The 15,759-nt window shown below is 40.4% G+C and overlaps 1 protein-coding gene and 1 non-coding gene across 10 annotated transcripts in view; both read left to right on the top strand.

The window, feature by feature from the left end:
* Positions 1-15,759, top strand: part of Mia2 (MIA SH3 domain ER export factor 2) — a 92,881-nt gene that overhangs the window by 34,093 nt on the left and 43,029 nt on the right. For 4 of the 9 annotated variants that reach the window (XM_036205903.1, XM_036205899.1, XM_036205906.1 and 1 more), the window contains 7 exons: positions 3,076-3,207; positions 4,561-4,582; positions 4,689-4,777; positions 10,616-10,687; positions 12,314-12,340; positions 12,826-12,936; positions 14,148-14,219. In XM_036205903.1, coding sequence (XP_036061796.1) covers positions 3,076-3,207; positions 4,561-4,582; positions 4,689-4,777; positions 10,616-10,687; positions 12,314-12,340; positions 12,826-12,936; positions 14,148-14,219 — 525 coding nt within the window. The remainder of the gene's footprint in view (positions 1-3,075; positions 3,208-4,560; positions 4,583-4,688; positions 4,778-10,615; positions 10,688-12,313; positions 12,341-12,825; positions 12,937-14,147; positions 14,220-15,759) is intronic. The other 5 variants (XM_036205904.1, XM_036205902.1, XM_036205908.1 and 2 more) reach the window with 2 other exon arrangements.
* Positions 1,317-1,441, top strand: LOC118595940. Its single transcript, XR_004946623.1, has one exon. It is a non-coding gene; the product is annotated as a small nucleolar RNA SNORA26 (small nucleolar RNA).

A 15,759-nucleotide genomic window follows, 5' to 3' on the forward strand; every position in this document is an offset into this window, starting at 1 on the left:
TTTCCACGTTTGTAAAATTTCCAGATTTCCTTTTAAAAAAAAATTTTAAAGCGATTTATTTTATGTGTATTTAATATTTTGCCTGCATGCATATTTGAACACTGTGTGTCTGATGATGGTGGAGGCCAGAGGAGGGGTTGGATCCCCTGGAACTGGAGTTGTGGATAGTGATGAGCCACCATGTGGATGGATCCTTGGAACCAAACCTGGGCCATCTACAAGAAAGACAAATGCTCTAACCTGCTGAGCCATCTTGCCAGCCCCTCCTGTTTTTGATGGCTAATTTTAACTCACTGTAATCAGAGAACATGCTTCTCAAGATTGGAATTTTAAAATGAATTTTTATTATTTTAAATTATGTGTATGCCTCTGTGTGTGTCTGTGCATGTGGGTCCAGGTGCCTGAGGAGGCCAGAAGAGGGCATCAGATCCCCTCGTGCTAGAGTCATGGGCAGGCAGTTAGGGACTGCCTGATGTGGATTCTGGGAACTGAACTCTGGTCCTCTGCAAGAGCAGTAAATGTGCTTCGCTACTGAGCCATTTCTCCCGGATAGCCCTGTGATTTGATTATTTAAAAAACAAAACATATTGAGGTTTATTTTAGCTTGATATGTGGCTTTGTTCCGAAGACTCTTGCGTGTACATTTGAGAATGTGTTCTCTGCTGTTGTTGTTAGTAGTTTGTTAGTGTGTTAGGTCTGGCTGGTTTGTAGTATTGTTCCAGTTTTCTCTTCTCATGCTGACTCATTGAAAGTGAGATCTGGAAATCCCTAACTACTACTGATGAATTGTCTATTTTCTTCTTTACTTCATCAGATTTACTTCATTTTGTGGTTCTCTTGTTAGGCAAAATATACTGCATCTTAAAACCAGAGCTAGCCCTTGCCGTCACATGTCTTTGTTTCTAGTAACAGTTTTTGTCTTACAGTCTTCATTTATCTGATATCAGAGCAGTCAACCCACTTGTTTTTATGATCAGTTAGTATGTGGGGCCTGGTGACAAAATAGAATAACCCACTGAGGGAGGGGGGTGGGCCCGCTGGGCCCAGGGAGAGGTAAAATATGCAGTCCACTGCAAGCCTTGAGCTGTGTGGTATGGAAGCACTTCAGAGGAGGAATGGAGAGGCCTTGATTATACACTCACGGTCTTTGGGGGAGAGATGGTGGAAGTAGTTGCTGTTTATTAAATTCTGTCCTTGTGATCCTGGAGGCAAATCCTTGTTATTGCTTAACGGTATGATATCATGTTTTTGTGTATTGGACCCAGGTGAAGAAAGGAGAGACAGAATCAGGATAAAAGGTTTTTCTGCCCTTTCCTGTGCTCTTTTAAGGTTGGGGCTGTACCTTAAGAGGCTAACACAGAAGGGTAAAGGAACTCTCCATCAAACCCAGAGAAGAGGCTGTACACCTCCTCCTCTTTGGATCCTGTCTGGAGTCACAGATGTACAAAGGAAAATAAAGATACAGGGATTTGAAAAAAGAGTCTAATATTGCATGTATTTGATGGAAGTTAATAAACAATAGATAACAGCTTGGAAGGAGTCCTTGTAGACATAAGAGCTAAAATCAGATTTCACAGAGAGTGTTGAAGGATTTGTTGATTTTTGTCAGACCTTGGAGTGGGAAGATTGTGGGTGAAGGAGGTTCTAGAGGGTCTGTGTCGATGCCTGGAAAAGAATCAAGCATTCTTAGGGTTGTTTTCTCCTTGTGATCAAACTGTATTATTTTAACTCAAGAGAAGAGATAGAAGGGAAGGATTTAAATTTCAAATTCAAAGCTCTATCAGTTGCTTTCTGACCACTCCCCTGACCCCACCAACAAACTTCACGTCTGTGTTTTTTCTCTGCAGGGAAATTTTTTGTCATACCCAATGCATATAGATAATGCATGAACTTGAAGTCAGGGAAAAGCACCCAACCCAGGTCATTGGTACTCTTTTGTAGTTGGTATTTTTTACTCTTTGGGGGCCTGCCACCCATCTCCCAAATAAATACACAGAGATTTATGCTTGTTTTTGGAGCGGGGGTCGGGGGGAAACAGGATTTCTCTGTGTAGTTTTGGAGCCTGTCCTGGATCTTGCTCTGTAGGCCAGGCTGGCCTGGAACTCACAGAGATCCGCCTGGCTCTGCCTCCCGAGTGCTGGGATTAAAGGTGTGCACCACCAATGCCCGGCCGGAGACTTATTCTTACTTATGAATGTCTGGCCTTAGCTTGACTTGTTTCTAGGCAGCTTTCTAACTTAAATTATCCCATTTCTCTTTAACAACATTTTGCATGTAGACTTTTTTCCTTTCTCTAGACTCTATAATTTTGTTCCCTTCTTAGTCTGTGGCTGGCCCCTGGCATCCTCCTTTTCACGATCACTTTGGATTTCTCCTATTTATTCTTGCTGCGTGCCAGCCTGCCTGTCTTTTCTCCTGCCTACTTATTGGCCATTCAGCTCTTTATTAGACCAATCAGATGTTTTAGGCAGGCACAGTAACACAGCCTTACAGAGTTAAACAAATGCAGCATAAAAGAATGCAACATGGGGCTGGAGAGATGGCTCAGGGGTTAAGAGCACTGGCTGCTCTTCCAGAGAACCTGAGTTCAGTTCCCAGCATCCACATCAGGCAGATCACAGGAGATCTGACACTTTCTTCTGGTTCCCACAGACACCTGCACATATTCACATACATGTAATTAAAAATAAAATTAAAAAAAGAAAAAAAAATGCAACACATCTTTGTCTCATTAAACAAATATTCCACAGCATAAATGAATGTAACACATCTTAAACTCAGAGTCCCCAACATTCTTTCCTTGACACTCTGTCCTTATCCTCGACCCCTCCTGGAGTTAAGCTCCGAGGAAACTCCTCTAACTCCTGTTTGAAAACCATTGTGTTTCATCACACTGCTGCTCGCCATCACTCAGGAAAAGACTGTGAGTTGACAGAAAACGAGGTTGGAGGCTTTCGGCTTCCTATCACATGGTAGCCCATTTCGTAGTAGTGGAGTTGGTCACAACCCTGTACCTCTTTATAGCAGCACTGTGGAAGGTGCATGTTTATAGGTAGAACTTGCTTTGTCTTGAAGGTTGTGGCAGCATTGCCTGAAGACATGAGAGTGGGCTTCAATTCCAGCGGTTTTTCATTGGAATTGGCGATCTGTGTGCTCTCCCTTGGATTGCTTACTGTGCTCCTGTTTGTGTGGAGAGGCTTCCGATCAGTAAGTAGCCACCACATACTAAACGGTCATTCTGGGGTCTGTTTTTTTACTTTATTTTAGATGTATTACTGTTTTGCTTGCATGTATGCATGTATATTGCATGTGTTCTTGGTACACATGGAGGTGAGAAGAGAGCATTGGATCCCCTGGTACTGGAATTACTGATGATTGTGAGCTACCATGTGGGTGATGGGAATTGAACCCTGGTCCTCCTGAAGAGTACCAAGTGCTCTTAACCACTGAGCCATCTCTACAATCCTTATCTGTCTTTAGACAGAGCAACTAATTGGAGAAACTTACTTGTTATTTCAGGGAAATAAGTTAGGTCATATCGTTCTGGGTTACTCATGGTGATATGTAGTTATTAGAAACTGAGTATAGATCTAGAGAAAGGTTTTTGTGTGTAAGGATTTTTTAAAGGGTTTTCTTTGTCGGGTACTATACAGGAGGACAAAAGCCCCACCATTCTTTCTTGCTTTTTTGGCAGGGGGTGTCTGTGTTTGTTTTTAACAATATGAAAAGCCAGCAGGTGCATCTACCTACCAACCTAGAATAAAACCACTGCTGCCATTTATATTCAGTTAATAACCCCTGATTTCGCCACCCTGGCTTGCTGTATAGAGGTGCCCCTGTCCTGGGTCCTGCATTGCTTATTCCTATACTTAAGTTTTTGGGTTTTTTGGAGGGAGGGATAATATACCCTTTTCTTTCTGAGACTTCTTTTTATTCGTTTCTAATTTCTGTTCTCCCCAGAAGGAGCCCTCCACCTGGTGTTGCCCTTCCCTTCTTTCTTGTTTACACAAAACCCCGTTATATCTTGTCTTTTCAATTTTTCTCTTCCATTTTTCTGTCTCCGTATTTTCTAGGTGGTATGAGTCTCCTTTTATTTGTTTTCCTGATCCTTGACCCTAGCTCCCCTGCTCTCACGGTGGGTTTATCCCTCCTTCATTGAGAGCTGACGCATAAGGAGGAAAAGGCTAATGAGTTTTTAAGAGTCAGTCCAGGTCCAGAGCCCCAGGATACTTTGTAGACTTTTATTTAGGCTATTAACAGTAGGAGACTTAAAAATAGGGGCTCCTTAAAATACTTGGTCTTAGGGCCAAATACTTGTGTGGGAAACCTGGGTTTAAGTGGACTTAAACAAGTGCCTTTAATATGATAACACACAGTGTGAGTCTTCAATGGGAGACCCTACTGTGTAGCATTGCTTCATTGGAAATAGAATGCTTTTGGGTAATTCATTCAATGTAAGGAGGTAAGAAAGTTGTTGTTTTAAAGTTGGGAGTAGAAGTCATACAGATTGACTTGAAGGTATATTTGTTTTAATGTAATTTTGTTAAAAATTTATTTCAGATTCGAAGCCGATTTTATGTGGGTAAGTTGTTTTTTTTTTTTTTTCTATTTTAGATCACATGGTTGTATATAGTTTAAAAACTTATAATAGTTTAGTCATAATAATAATCTTTCTTTTGCTTTCTCAGGAAGAGAAAAAAAATTGGCTCTTGAGCTTTCTGCACAAATTGAAGAAAAATGTAAACTACTTGAAAAAGTTAGCCTTGCTGAAAAGGAGGTAAGGCATGTTTGAAAATAACGTCAGGGTAGAGTGTGGAACTTCACGGGTTCTCCATGGAGAGTTCCTTTGCTCCCCTTCATCACTTAGCATTCTCCTTGCAGCCACTCTGGTGATGATGTGTGGTGCTTCTCTCCCTGATGAATGAACGAGGTGGGGCGCCTATTGCTCATCTTGATATTCTTTTTGTGAAATTGCCTTTTTAAGTCGTTTTCACCTTAAAAAATTACTTCATTATTATTGTGTGTGTCTATATGTGTCTGTGAATGTGTGCATGTCCTAGGCATTGTGTGGTGATCGTAGAACATGGGGGTCAGTTCTCTCCTTTTCTCATCTGGGTCCTAGGAATTGAAGTCAGGTTGTCAGTCTTGGAGCAAGCTCCTTAACCACTGAGCCATTTTGCTGGCCCCTTTCCACCCTTTTAAAGGCACTCACAATCTTTTCCCCCGTATGTCATATAGAAACAGGGCGTTTGTTTTTAATATTTTATATCTTATATATAAGGGTTTTGTCAGATGCAGGGATTGCAGATATCTTCTACCCTGTGGCTTCTATTTCTGATTTGTTTGGTGTCATAGAAGGTAGAGGTTTAGGATTAGAATTTTAATGTAGTATAATGTGTCAGATTTTTGATTATCAAGGATGTAGAGGTACCTTTACTTGTCCTTGTGTAGAGACTTTACTTACTGTTTTCATTTGGACTTTATATCAGCAGGCTAAGGCTGCTGAGACTAAATAACACTTTAGCAGCAGGAGTGAATTTCCTTACAGTTCTGCAAACTGGAGTCCAAGATGGAGGTGTAGGCAGGCTTTGCTTCTTCTGTGACCGGTCCCTTGACTTATAGATAGCGCTGTCTGCTTGCCATGTCTCACTCTGTCCTAATGTTCTCTCTTAGGATACCAGTCACATTAGGTGAGAGTCGTCTTAACCACCTCGTGTTAGCCTAGTTATTTCTAAAGGCTTTGTCTTCAAATAGCAAACATTCAGAGACAGGGTTTCTCTGTGTAGTCATGGCTGTCCTGGATCTCACTCTGTAGACCAGGCTGACCTTGAACTCAGAGATCCTCTGCCCCTGCCTCCTGAGTGCTAGGATTAAAGGTGTGAGCCACCACTATCCAGCTCTTACTTTCTTCTTCTTCTCCTCCTCCTCCTCCTTTTCTTCTCCTCCTTTTTTTAAAGATTTATTTATTTATTATGTATACAGTATTCTGCCTGCATGTATCCCTGCAGGCCAGAAGAGGGCATCAGATCTCATTACAAGTGGTTGTGAGCCACCATGTGGTTGCTGGGAATTGAACTCAGGACCTCTGGAAGAGCAGCTGGTGCTCTTAACCACTGAGCCATCTTTCCAGCCCCTTCTTCTTCTTCTTCTTCTTCTTCTTCTTCTTTCTTTCCCTTTCCTTTTTTTTTTTTTTTTTTAAACAATAATGTATTTATTTTCTATTTTATGTGCATTGGTGTTTTTGCTTGCATGTATGTCTGATCCCCTGTAATTGGAGTTGTCAGCTGCCGTGTGGGTGCTGGGAGCTAAACCTCGGCCTTCTGGAAGAGCAGCCAGTGCTGTTAACTGCTGAGCCATCTCTCTAGCCCCCTCTGTTTACTTTCTTAATGGTGTGTGTGTGTGTGTGTGTGTGTGTGTGTGTGTGTGTGTGTGTGTGTGTTTTAAGATTTAGTTATTATTTTATGTGCATGAGTGTTTTTATTGAATGTGTATCTGTATACAATGTGAGTTCCTGGTGCTTTCAGAGGTCAGAAAAAGGCAGTAGGAACTGGAGTTACAGGCTCTTGTGAGCCACCTCTACAGCCAGCCTCCTCCAGGTATCTTTTTGACACAGTGTCTTACTGTTTAGCCCAGGGAGGCCTGGGATTTCCTATGTATGTATACCGTGCTGGACTTAACTCAGAGATCTGCCTGCTTCTGTTCTGCCTCCTGAGTACTGGAAATTTGGGCATGCGCCATCATCCCTGGCTTGATGGTTAAATGTTTCACATTTTGATGATGATCAGTTTATTTACTTTATTATTTTTGTGCTTCTGGTTATAGAAATAAATGGAGATTAATTCAGGGTGACAGAGATTTATACTTGTGTTCATGTAGAGAAGTTTTACAGATTTAACTCTGTGTCTAAGTCCATGGTTTGTGTAGAATTGAATTTCATATCTAGTGTGAGGTGGAAATCCTCATTCATTCTTTTGCACCTGTCTATCTGGTTTTCTTAGCTCCACTTAACTGAAGAGTAATCTTTCCCCATGGAATTGTCGTGGAATGAGACATTAGTTTTGTTAGCTGAAGAGTCTGCATAAAGGAAAGCATGCTGTTGGCTTTACAGTCAGTATTGCTTTTATGAGAGTCATCTGTTGTGAACATATTTAGTTTTTTTCCCCTGCTGAGTAAATTTGTACTCTATCAGTGCACATACTTGTTTATCAACTAATTTCTTGGTATTATTATTTCTGGATCTTGGCTATTAAGAATAAAGTTATGAACTTTTTTTTCTACAAGTTTATTTTTCTAGCATGTATTCTAATTTCTCCTTATTAAATATCTATTACTAGGTTGGCAGGTCATTAGGTTGGCTACAGTTTAGGTTTATAAGAAGCTTTCTGCTGCTTTAAAGTTATTCTTTCACAGTTCGTATATATTTAACGTACTTGGATCATATTCTTCTCCCCCAACTCCCTGCTCTTCCAAGCTCCTCCTTCCCAACTATACCTCCCTCAGGTACAGCCTCTTGATGACTCGTCCCTAGTGTACTATGTAGTGGCCTCCACGCCTCTTCTCACTGGCTTTGGTTTGAAGTTTACTCCGTTGGACATGAGAATCGCTATGCCAGCCCGTTAGCAGCTTCCTTTGGCATGCTAGGTTTATTTCCAGCTTTGACTCTCAGTTTTTGGATACCTTTCCTGAGTTTCTTGGAGACAGCACATAGTTGGATCTTGATTTTTCAGTCCAGTCAACTAGCCTTTGTGCTTTTTTTGAGATAGGGTCTCACTATGTAACCCCACTGGCCTGGAACTGAAAGAGATCCACCTCTGTCTGCTCCTAAGTACTGGATTAGAGGTGTTAGAGGTATGAAAAGAGGAAATGTTGTATATCAGTATTTAGGAAATGAATGAAAGGGGAGTAGGGAAGAGGACTTTAGAAAAAGAAGAAAAGCGTTAAGTGTCAGAGGTATGAAAAGCAACAGAGAAAATATTGTGTATTAGGTTTAGAGGAAAAAAGGACAGATAGAAGAGACTTTCCCACCAAGATACAAGCTCCCACATACAGACCAAACACCTAAAGTATAAAAGTGTTCAGAGTAAAAAAAATGAAATTAATTATTAAACATTATGTATAAATCATTGGAAAATAAAAATTAAAGATTAAAATAATAAAGACACAAATGAGGAAGAAAATGAAGTAGAGAGGTTGTGTTCTTGATCTAGGCTCCTTCTTGCACTGCAGTGCTCCCCAGTTTGCTGGGAGTGCTCCCCAGTTTCCTAGGGTTGGTGTAGCTCCTTCCGGTATGCCTGGACTGGGGATGTGGGGGCCCTCAGCTTCTGCCGTCTCTACAGTCTGTGCCACTGGGATCGGATGTCTCATCTGGATGCTCCTCCAAGTTCTGTGGCTTCGTTTCCGGTCCCAGGCATGTTCCAGGGGGCAGTATAGCAGGGGTGGGAGGGTGAGGCCTGCAGTTCTTCCAGCTGGAGGGTCCTGGGTTCTGTCTGGCACTTCTGTGTCTGTAATTTGCTGAGCTGGTCTCTTCTGCTGGTGGATTCAGCCTCCAAGCTAGTTCTTCCCATGGTCTGTTCCAGTTCTGAACCCTGCCTGCTCCTCTACATAGTGGCAGGGAGGGAGGAGTCATTGGAAGGCTCTCTCTCAGATCCCCTATCCCTTTTTTGAGTCTTGTGGTCCATTTTCCCCCCTGGTCACTAAGTCCAGATTTGCATGTCTGCTTGGAATCCTTAATGGATGCCTCTCTGGTGGGGCTCAGCTCGGCCTGCTTCCTGGGTGTGCCTGGATGTGCTTGTGGAGGAAATCCTAAGAAGTATGCTTCACCTTTCTGTCGCTCCTAGTGCTCTGCTGGGTATTATTATCTTTCTTCTTCTACCTGCTCCTGGTCTCCCAAACACTATATCTAAACTACCATGGTGAATCGCCTTGTTAGTATCTTTTTAAGCTGGTTCATTATGTGTCATAGGCTTATTATGCTGCTTTATTGAATTCATTCATTGGATCTGTAGCTTTTGGGGCAGTCTTAGGGGTTTGTCTACATATAACATGCTACATAAGTTAGGATTCTCTAGAGGAACAGAATAAGGTGAATCTGTGTACATGGAAAGGGGATTTGTTAGAGTGGATTACAGGCTGTGGTCTGGCTCGTCTCTCAGTGGCTGAATACCAACTGAAAGGCCCAGAATCTGACAGGCTAGTTGTCTGGGTCTTCTGTATACCCTGGAATTCTGAAGAACTAGGTTCTAATATCATCAAGGAATGCCTCAGCAGCAGGGTCAATGAACCAGCCAGTGACACTGGGGGTGAGCAGGCAGCAAGCAGAAGCTTCCTCCCTTCCTACACTTTTATGTGAGCTGCCATCAGAAGGTGTCTTCCCACCTCAGACGATCCAGTCAAGATCAAGGGGGGCCTAGCTGGTTGGGTTTTAGTTGATTACAGATGTGGTCAAGGCGACAACATTATGTCCAGGGACATTCCTCTTAGACATAAACCTGTGCAGGTTTGGTCAAGAAAGGAAGCTGAATTTTGTTCAGAGCTCTCTGTTGATCTGTGTGCTTGTGTTACTGTTTGCTCATGTGGTCTGGTGAAGTGATGGATGACACTGTGTTTAGCCTTAGTGTCTCGTAAAGCCCACATTATTAGGCATATAATTTTTTTTGAGATTCGAGTAAGTTCCATTTGTTAGAAATGTATTGAGAATTTTGCAGTAGTAGTTACCAGACACATTGACCTATTTTCTTTTTTGTGTGCTGTCTTTGTCTTGCTTAGTTATCAAAAGGATACTTTTTGAAATATTCAGGCAAGCACAGGATCCTGTCCTAAAGCCCATCTGACTTAGCGGGTCCTGAAGTGTATACATTGTTTCTTCATGGTTTCTAATTCTCCTGAAGTCCTTACCTAGTTCCCTGCCCATGTGAGTCTCTTTTATAAGGAAAAAGAAATGTGTGCTGCTGGGTTTGCCTTTCTGCAGGGCTCTCTCTCTTCTCATACATCTTTACTGTCTAAATAGTTCTCAGAGGCTTTGGATTCTGTCCTTGGTGTGCTTGTTATCTGCTGGTCATCAGGAAGCTTGATTCAGAACAAGATAGTCCTCAATTTAATCACCCCTTATTTTATTTTATTTTATTTTATTTTATTTTATTTTATTCTTCTTAGTTTCTATCCCTCGATGATTATTCTATCCCTTAAAGATTTTATCTTCCTTACTTGCCTTATTTGTCATATGATGTAAATACCTGATGGCCAGTTATTACTCACTGCTCTATTGAATGGAGACTGGAGAGGCTGTTCATTTGTTCAGAGGCTGAGAGACTGGACTGCTTCTTTGGACACTCGTTAGCACACTCTTGCTGATACAGGTTTCACCCCCAGCAGCCTTGGGCAACTTTGCTGGTCACAGGGTAAAGTCCTGCTGTCTCTTGCCCCAGCTGGTGGTTGTGGTTTGTTAGCTGTCCTGGCTTTGCTCATCACAGCTGTTAGATTGCAAAATAAGCTCAGAAAATCCAAGGGAATTTTACACATGTGGAGATAGATTCTGTTTGCTTTTTCCACATCTATTTAGATACAGTCTGAGATAAAATTTGTAGTTCTCACTCACGTGTCGCCTTCTTTCACTCAGTATGAAGGCTTAGAGTCATCTTTACAGGAGGCCAGCTTTGACAAGGAAGCAACAGAAGCACAAAGTTTGAAGGTAAAAAAAATACGAACAACCAAAAAGTATGACTTAAGAGCTAGGGAAAAGATTCTTATTAAATAACAAACTTTAAAAATTCATTATCTTTTCAAAAATAATTATTTCAGAGAAATATGAAATGGCATATCTGGATCTTAAAACTTACAGAAAAAGTTAGAGGAAACAACATTTGTAGGTAGCATAAAACTTTTAAAAACAAAACAGTTTTGTTTGAGCTCTTGTTATTAACTTGTTTTAAGGGATACATAATGAATTTACCAGAATCTCTAGATTTATAGAAAGAAATCCTTTATTCTGTATTCCTAAGAATGCATTGAAGAGACCATTCCTTTTTTTTTTTTGACATGGTTTGCTCCAGGAAAGAGACATAGAACTCTTTACTAATTTAAACATAGCAGGAGACAAGTAAGTTATGACTATATTACTTTTTCCTTTCCCAGATGGTAGGCATTAACGAGAATTAGACCAGAGGTGTGCATTGTAAATAATGGCATGGTAAATGTTTAATTATCCCTGTCTACACACTCTGTCATGGCCAGTTTTCAGTCAGCAACATGATGTCACTGAATGGGGAGTTTAGGAGAGATATCCAGTTAACTTTTCTGTTTCGGAGGACACAGTGATTCATGTTAGCAGACAGAGTAGGGTGTGATGGAGTGCCTTGGTAATGTTGACAGATGGAAGGGTTGTAAAGAGTGAGTAGCGAGCCTGTATAGGAGAAGCAAGCTGCTCCTGCTGATGGTGGAATAGAAGACAGACCTTGTACCTTTGGTTTACGTGTTCAGTCCAGCGTGGCAGTTCTGTCACCGTCTGTCCCGTAGAAAGTCCGTGTCTTCTGATTTAAAATGCCCTTGTAGAATCCACAAGAAGTTTGGACTCCAAAGAAATTCCTTAATTTTTTTTTTCTTTCTTTGTTACTTATGAATATCCTCAGGAACACTTTGTAGTTGCTGTGTTTGATTCGGTGAGCCTGAGGAACCTTTTGTGGTTGCTATGTGTTATTTGTCGAGGCTCTGTTAGAAGTGCTAACCCAGTGGGAATTTCTTAGTTTCCCCGATGGAAGAGATTTAGGCAGGTGTGGGGCATGCCTATCATCCTGGCACGTTGGGGGGGGGGGGAGAGTGCTGGAGGATTGCCAACTCTGCCTTAAAAAACAAACACACAAATACAAACTCAAAACAAAACAAATGCCGCAAAACAAAACATGTAAAGGTTTTAGAAGCTGCTAAAGAAAAGTCGTTACTGGATAACAAAGACAAATATTTATTCAGACTTGGTGTACAGGTAATATACACATACCAGGTTGTTATGACAATAAATTTATGAGTAATATAAGTTGAGATTTGGCCACACTGCATACCTTAGAAAATTATCTAATTTTAGTAATTGAAAATATTTTTAGGTGTAGTAGTCATAGTTGGACACACAATATAATGTAATACAAGTTTTACAAAGCTTGAGAGTTGACTTTGCAGGTAAAAATCAAACCAGTAGAGTACTCTTGATTCCAGTCAGAAGTCTTGTAATAAAATAATCAAATTTGGGGAGATTATAGGTAAAGTTTTTACAACTACTTAACACGTTTTGGTTTTGTTCTTTTTTCTTTTTTTTTCTTTTAACAAGTTTATTGAAGGACCACAAATATCAGAGGTATGTTATAGTATTAAATCCAAAAATCAATCTAATAATTAATCACCTTAAATTAAAAAGATTACAGAAAATGTCATTCAGTGGAAAATATGATGATGCAATCTTGATTTTAAAATTTCTTTTTATAATAAATTGCACTTGTCCTTTTTCCCCATAACATGCTTTTTAACATGCTCTAGAACTGTTGATAAGCTGTGCTTGGTGGATTTTCCCCCTGTCTTTGTAGATAAAAATTGTATTGGAATGTAATCATATTAATTCCTTCAGGGGTAGTCTTTGTTTCTCCTGGTCAGCTGATGGAAGCCTGAAATACTTAGACTCTTTACAGAAGTTGCTGGCAACTGCTAGACCTGCTGTTATTTTAAAATCAGAGAAATGAACAAATGTAGAAAGTGTTTATAAATTTGTCTGATTATACTCATCTGATTTTTACCCTAACTAAAAGTTCTTAAGTCTGGATTGTTAAAGTTGGCTTTCTATTTTAGGCAACCTATGAAAATCTAGAAAGTTCGAAATCTAAACTTGAAGATGAAATACTCTTTCTAGAGAAAGAACTGGAAGAAGAGAGAGCTAAACATTCTGAACAAGATGATTTGGTGAGTCTTGTGTATTCCAAAAGAATTATGAATTTTACATATTAATACAATATTGATTTAAATATGACATGTAATCTAGCCATAGTGACACAAGCCTGTAATCCTAGCACTTCAGAGGAGGAGGCAGGAGTTCCAAGCTAGGCTGGTCTGCACAAGGAGAGGAGATACTATCTTCAGAAATGTAAATAAAAATAGTAAAACTCCCAAACCGTACAAATAAGTAATAAATATAACCCAAGCAAAATAAAACAAAACAAAAAACTCATGCATGTAAAGAAACAGAATGTAGAAGACCCTGAGGACAAAAATTGTCAAATCTAATCTTTCATGTTTTAGATGTTCTCAAAGCTCTTTTTTGCATATTCCTTTTTTCTTGCTTTTTTCATTTGTTGAGGCAGAGTCTTAGACTACACCCCAGTCTGTATAATTGTGTAACTGTATAACCGAGGCTGGCCTCAAACTCCTGATCTTCCTGCCTGTGTCTCCTAAGAGCTGATATTGCAAGTGTGTGCCCCCACACTTGACTATCTTTTACATTTACATAGAGATTTCCCATATTTGCTGTGAAAGTAACATGAATAATGTAACTTGAGTAATCATATACCTAATGAAGGATATATATTTTTTCTTTTTTCTTTTTTAAAAATTTTCTTTTTCATCATAAGTCAATTTATTTAAAAGAATATATTTACTTTTATTTCATTTGCCTTGGTGCTTTGCCTGCATATATGTCTGTAGGAGGGTGTTGGATCCCCTTGAACAGGAGTTACAGACAGTTGTGAGCTGCCAATGTGGGTACTGGGAATTGAACCTGGGTCCTATGGAAGAGCAGTCAGTGCTTTTATCCACTGAGCCATCTCCAGCCCTCAATATATATTTTTTAACTTAAAAATACATTAATAACTTTATAATTTTCTACTTTAAATTCTGGCATAAGGGAAATCTTGATGTGTGTGAGATTATTTAAAATATGACATTAGTGGGTTCTTCTTGAACCTGAAGAGTTCTACGATACATAGAAGTTGAGAAGACGTACTGTTATCACGTAATTTGTGAAGTCCTTGTGAGCACACGGTAAGCAAGCTGACAAGGCCTCTTCATCCGGCCTCTCACTTTTATTAGCAATAAATTAACAATACACTTACCTAATGCATGTTGTCTTGGAGCCAAAGGACTTATTAAATACTTACTGTCTGATACTGTCTTTTCAGATGGCTGACACTTTAAAAGACATACAATCCCTAGAAGATGAATTAAAAGCTCTCAAATCACAAATAGCTGAGGTAAGTTGAATTACTCTAATTGATCTGTTACTTTTTTTTGTTTTTGTTTTTGTTTTTTTTTGTTTTTTTTTGGTTTTTTTTTGTTTTTTTTCGAGACAGGGTTTCTCTGTAGCTTTGGAGCCTGTCTTGGACTAGCTCTGTAGACCAGGCTGGCCTCGAACTCACAGAGACCCACCTGGCTCTGCCTCCCAAGTGCTGGGATTACAGGCGTGCGCCACCACTGCCCGGTGGTCTGTCACTTTTGAAAAACATTTATGTTTTCATGTCATTTTTATTATTAGGTATATTAGTCAGAGCTCTCTAGAGGAGCAGAACTAATGGGATGACTATTATCATCTGTCTGTCTATCTATCTATTTATCTCTCTCTCTCTCTATCTATCTATCTAGTCATCAATCCTATTGGTGATTTATTAGAGTGGCTTATAGGCTGTGGTCCACTTAGTCCAACAATGGTGCTCTACCAACAGAGAGTCCAAAATCCGGTAGTTGCTCAGTCTATGAGGCTGGATATCTCACCTGATATTCAGAATACACCAGAATCCCAAAGAAGTAGGCTCTAATGCCAGTGAAGAAATGGACTTGCCAGCTAAAGTGAGGGCAAGTAGGCAAAGAGCAATGCTCCCTTCTTCCATGTCCTCTAGATAGGCTGCCACCAGAAGGTGTCCCCATGTTGAAAGTGGATCTTCCCACCTCAAAAGATCTGGGCTAAAGGTGGATCCAAGGCCAGGGCGGTGGTGGCGCACGCCTTTAATCCCAGCACTGGGAGGCAGAGGCAGGCAGATCTCTGTGAGTTTGAGGCCAGCCTGGTCTAGTGATCAAGATCCAGGATAGGCTCCAAACCTGTACAGAGAAGCCTGCCCCTAAAAAAATAAAACAAAATAAAACATAAAAAAGGTGGATCTGAGATCCAGATTAAAGGTGGGTCTTTTCACTTTAAATGATTTAATTAAGAAATATCACAGCTTGCTTGGGTTTTAGTTAATTCCAGATATAATTGATAACCAAGAATAGCCATCACATCAGATAATAAAATATTGCATTAGTATTTGAAATATAGGGACTCTTTTTTTTTGGTGGGGGGTGTTTCCAGACAAGGTTTCTCTGTGTAGCTTTGTGCCTTTCCTGGAACTCGCTTTGGAGACCAGGCTGGCCTCGAACTCACAGAGATCCGCCTGGCCCTGCCTCCTGAGTGCTGGGATTAAAGGCGTGTGCCACGACCACTTCAGCAGGTATTCATTTTTTAAACTTGACTAACTGCCAATGAAATTCATTTTTCCCTGGATAAGTTTAAGGTTTGACAGCATTGAGCCCTCTTGAAGTTGTGTAACATGTAACAACAGAAACAAAGTTGTTTCCTGCAGTATAAAGTTTAGGGGAGGAGACAAAGTGTAAGTAGTGTGGGATCTTGTGGAATAAGTACTCCGACATTTGTGAGCCTGGAAGAGAGGAGATGTCACCAGTGGACTGAAGCCAGGACAGTCTTGAAAGGCTTCAGTTCTGGGTCTGGTTTATATTCTAAAACCACAAAGTGGGCAGAAG

The sequence above is a fragment of the Onychomys torridus genome, chromosome 14 (genome assembly GCF_903995425.1).
Source record: "Onychomys torridus chromosome 14, mOncTor1.1, whole genome shotgun sequence".
NCBI classification, from domain to species: Eukaryota; Metazoa; Chordata; class Mammalia; order Rodentia; family Cricetidae; genus Onychomys; species Onychomys torridus.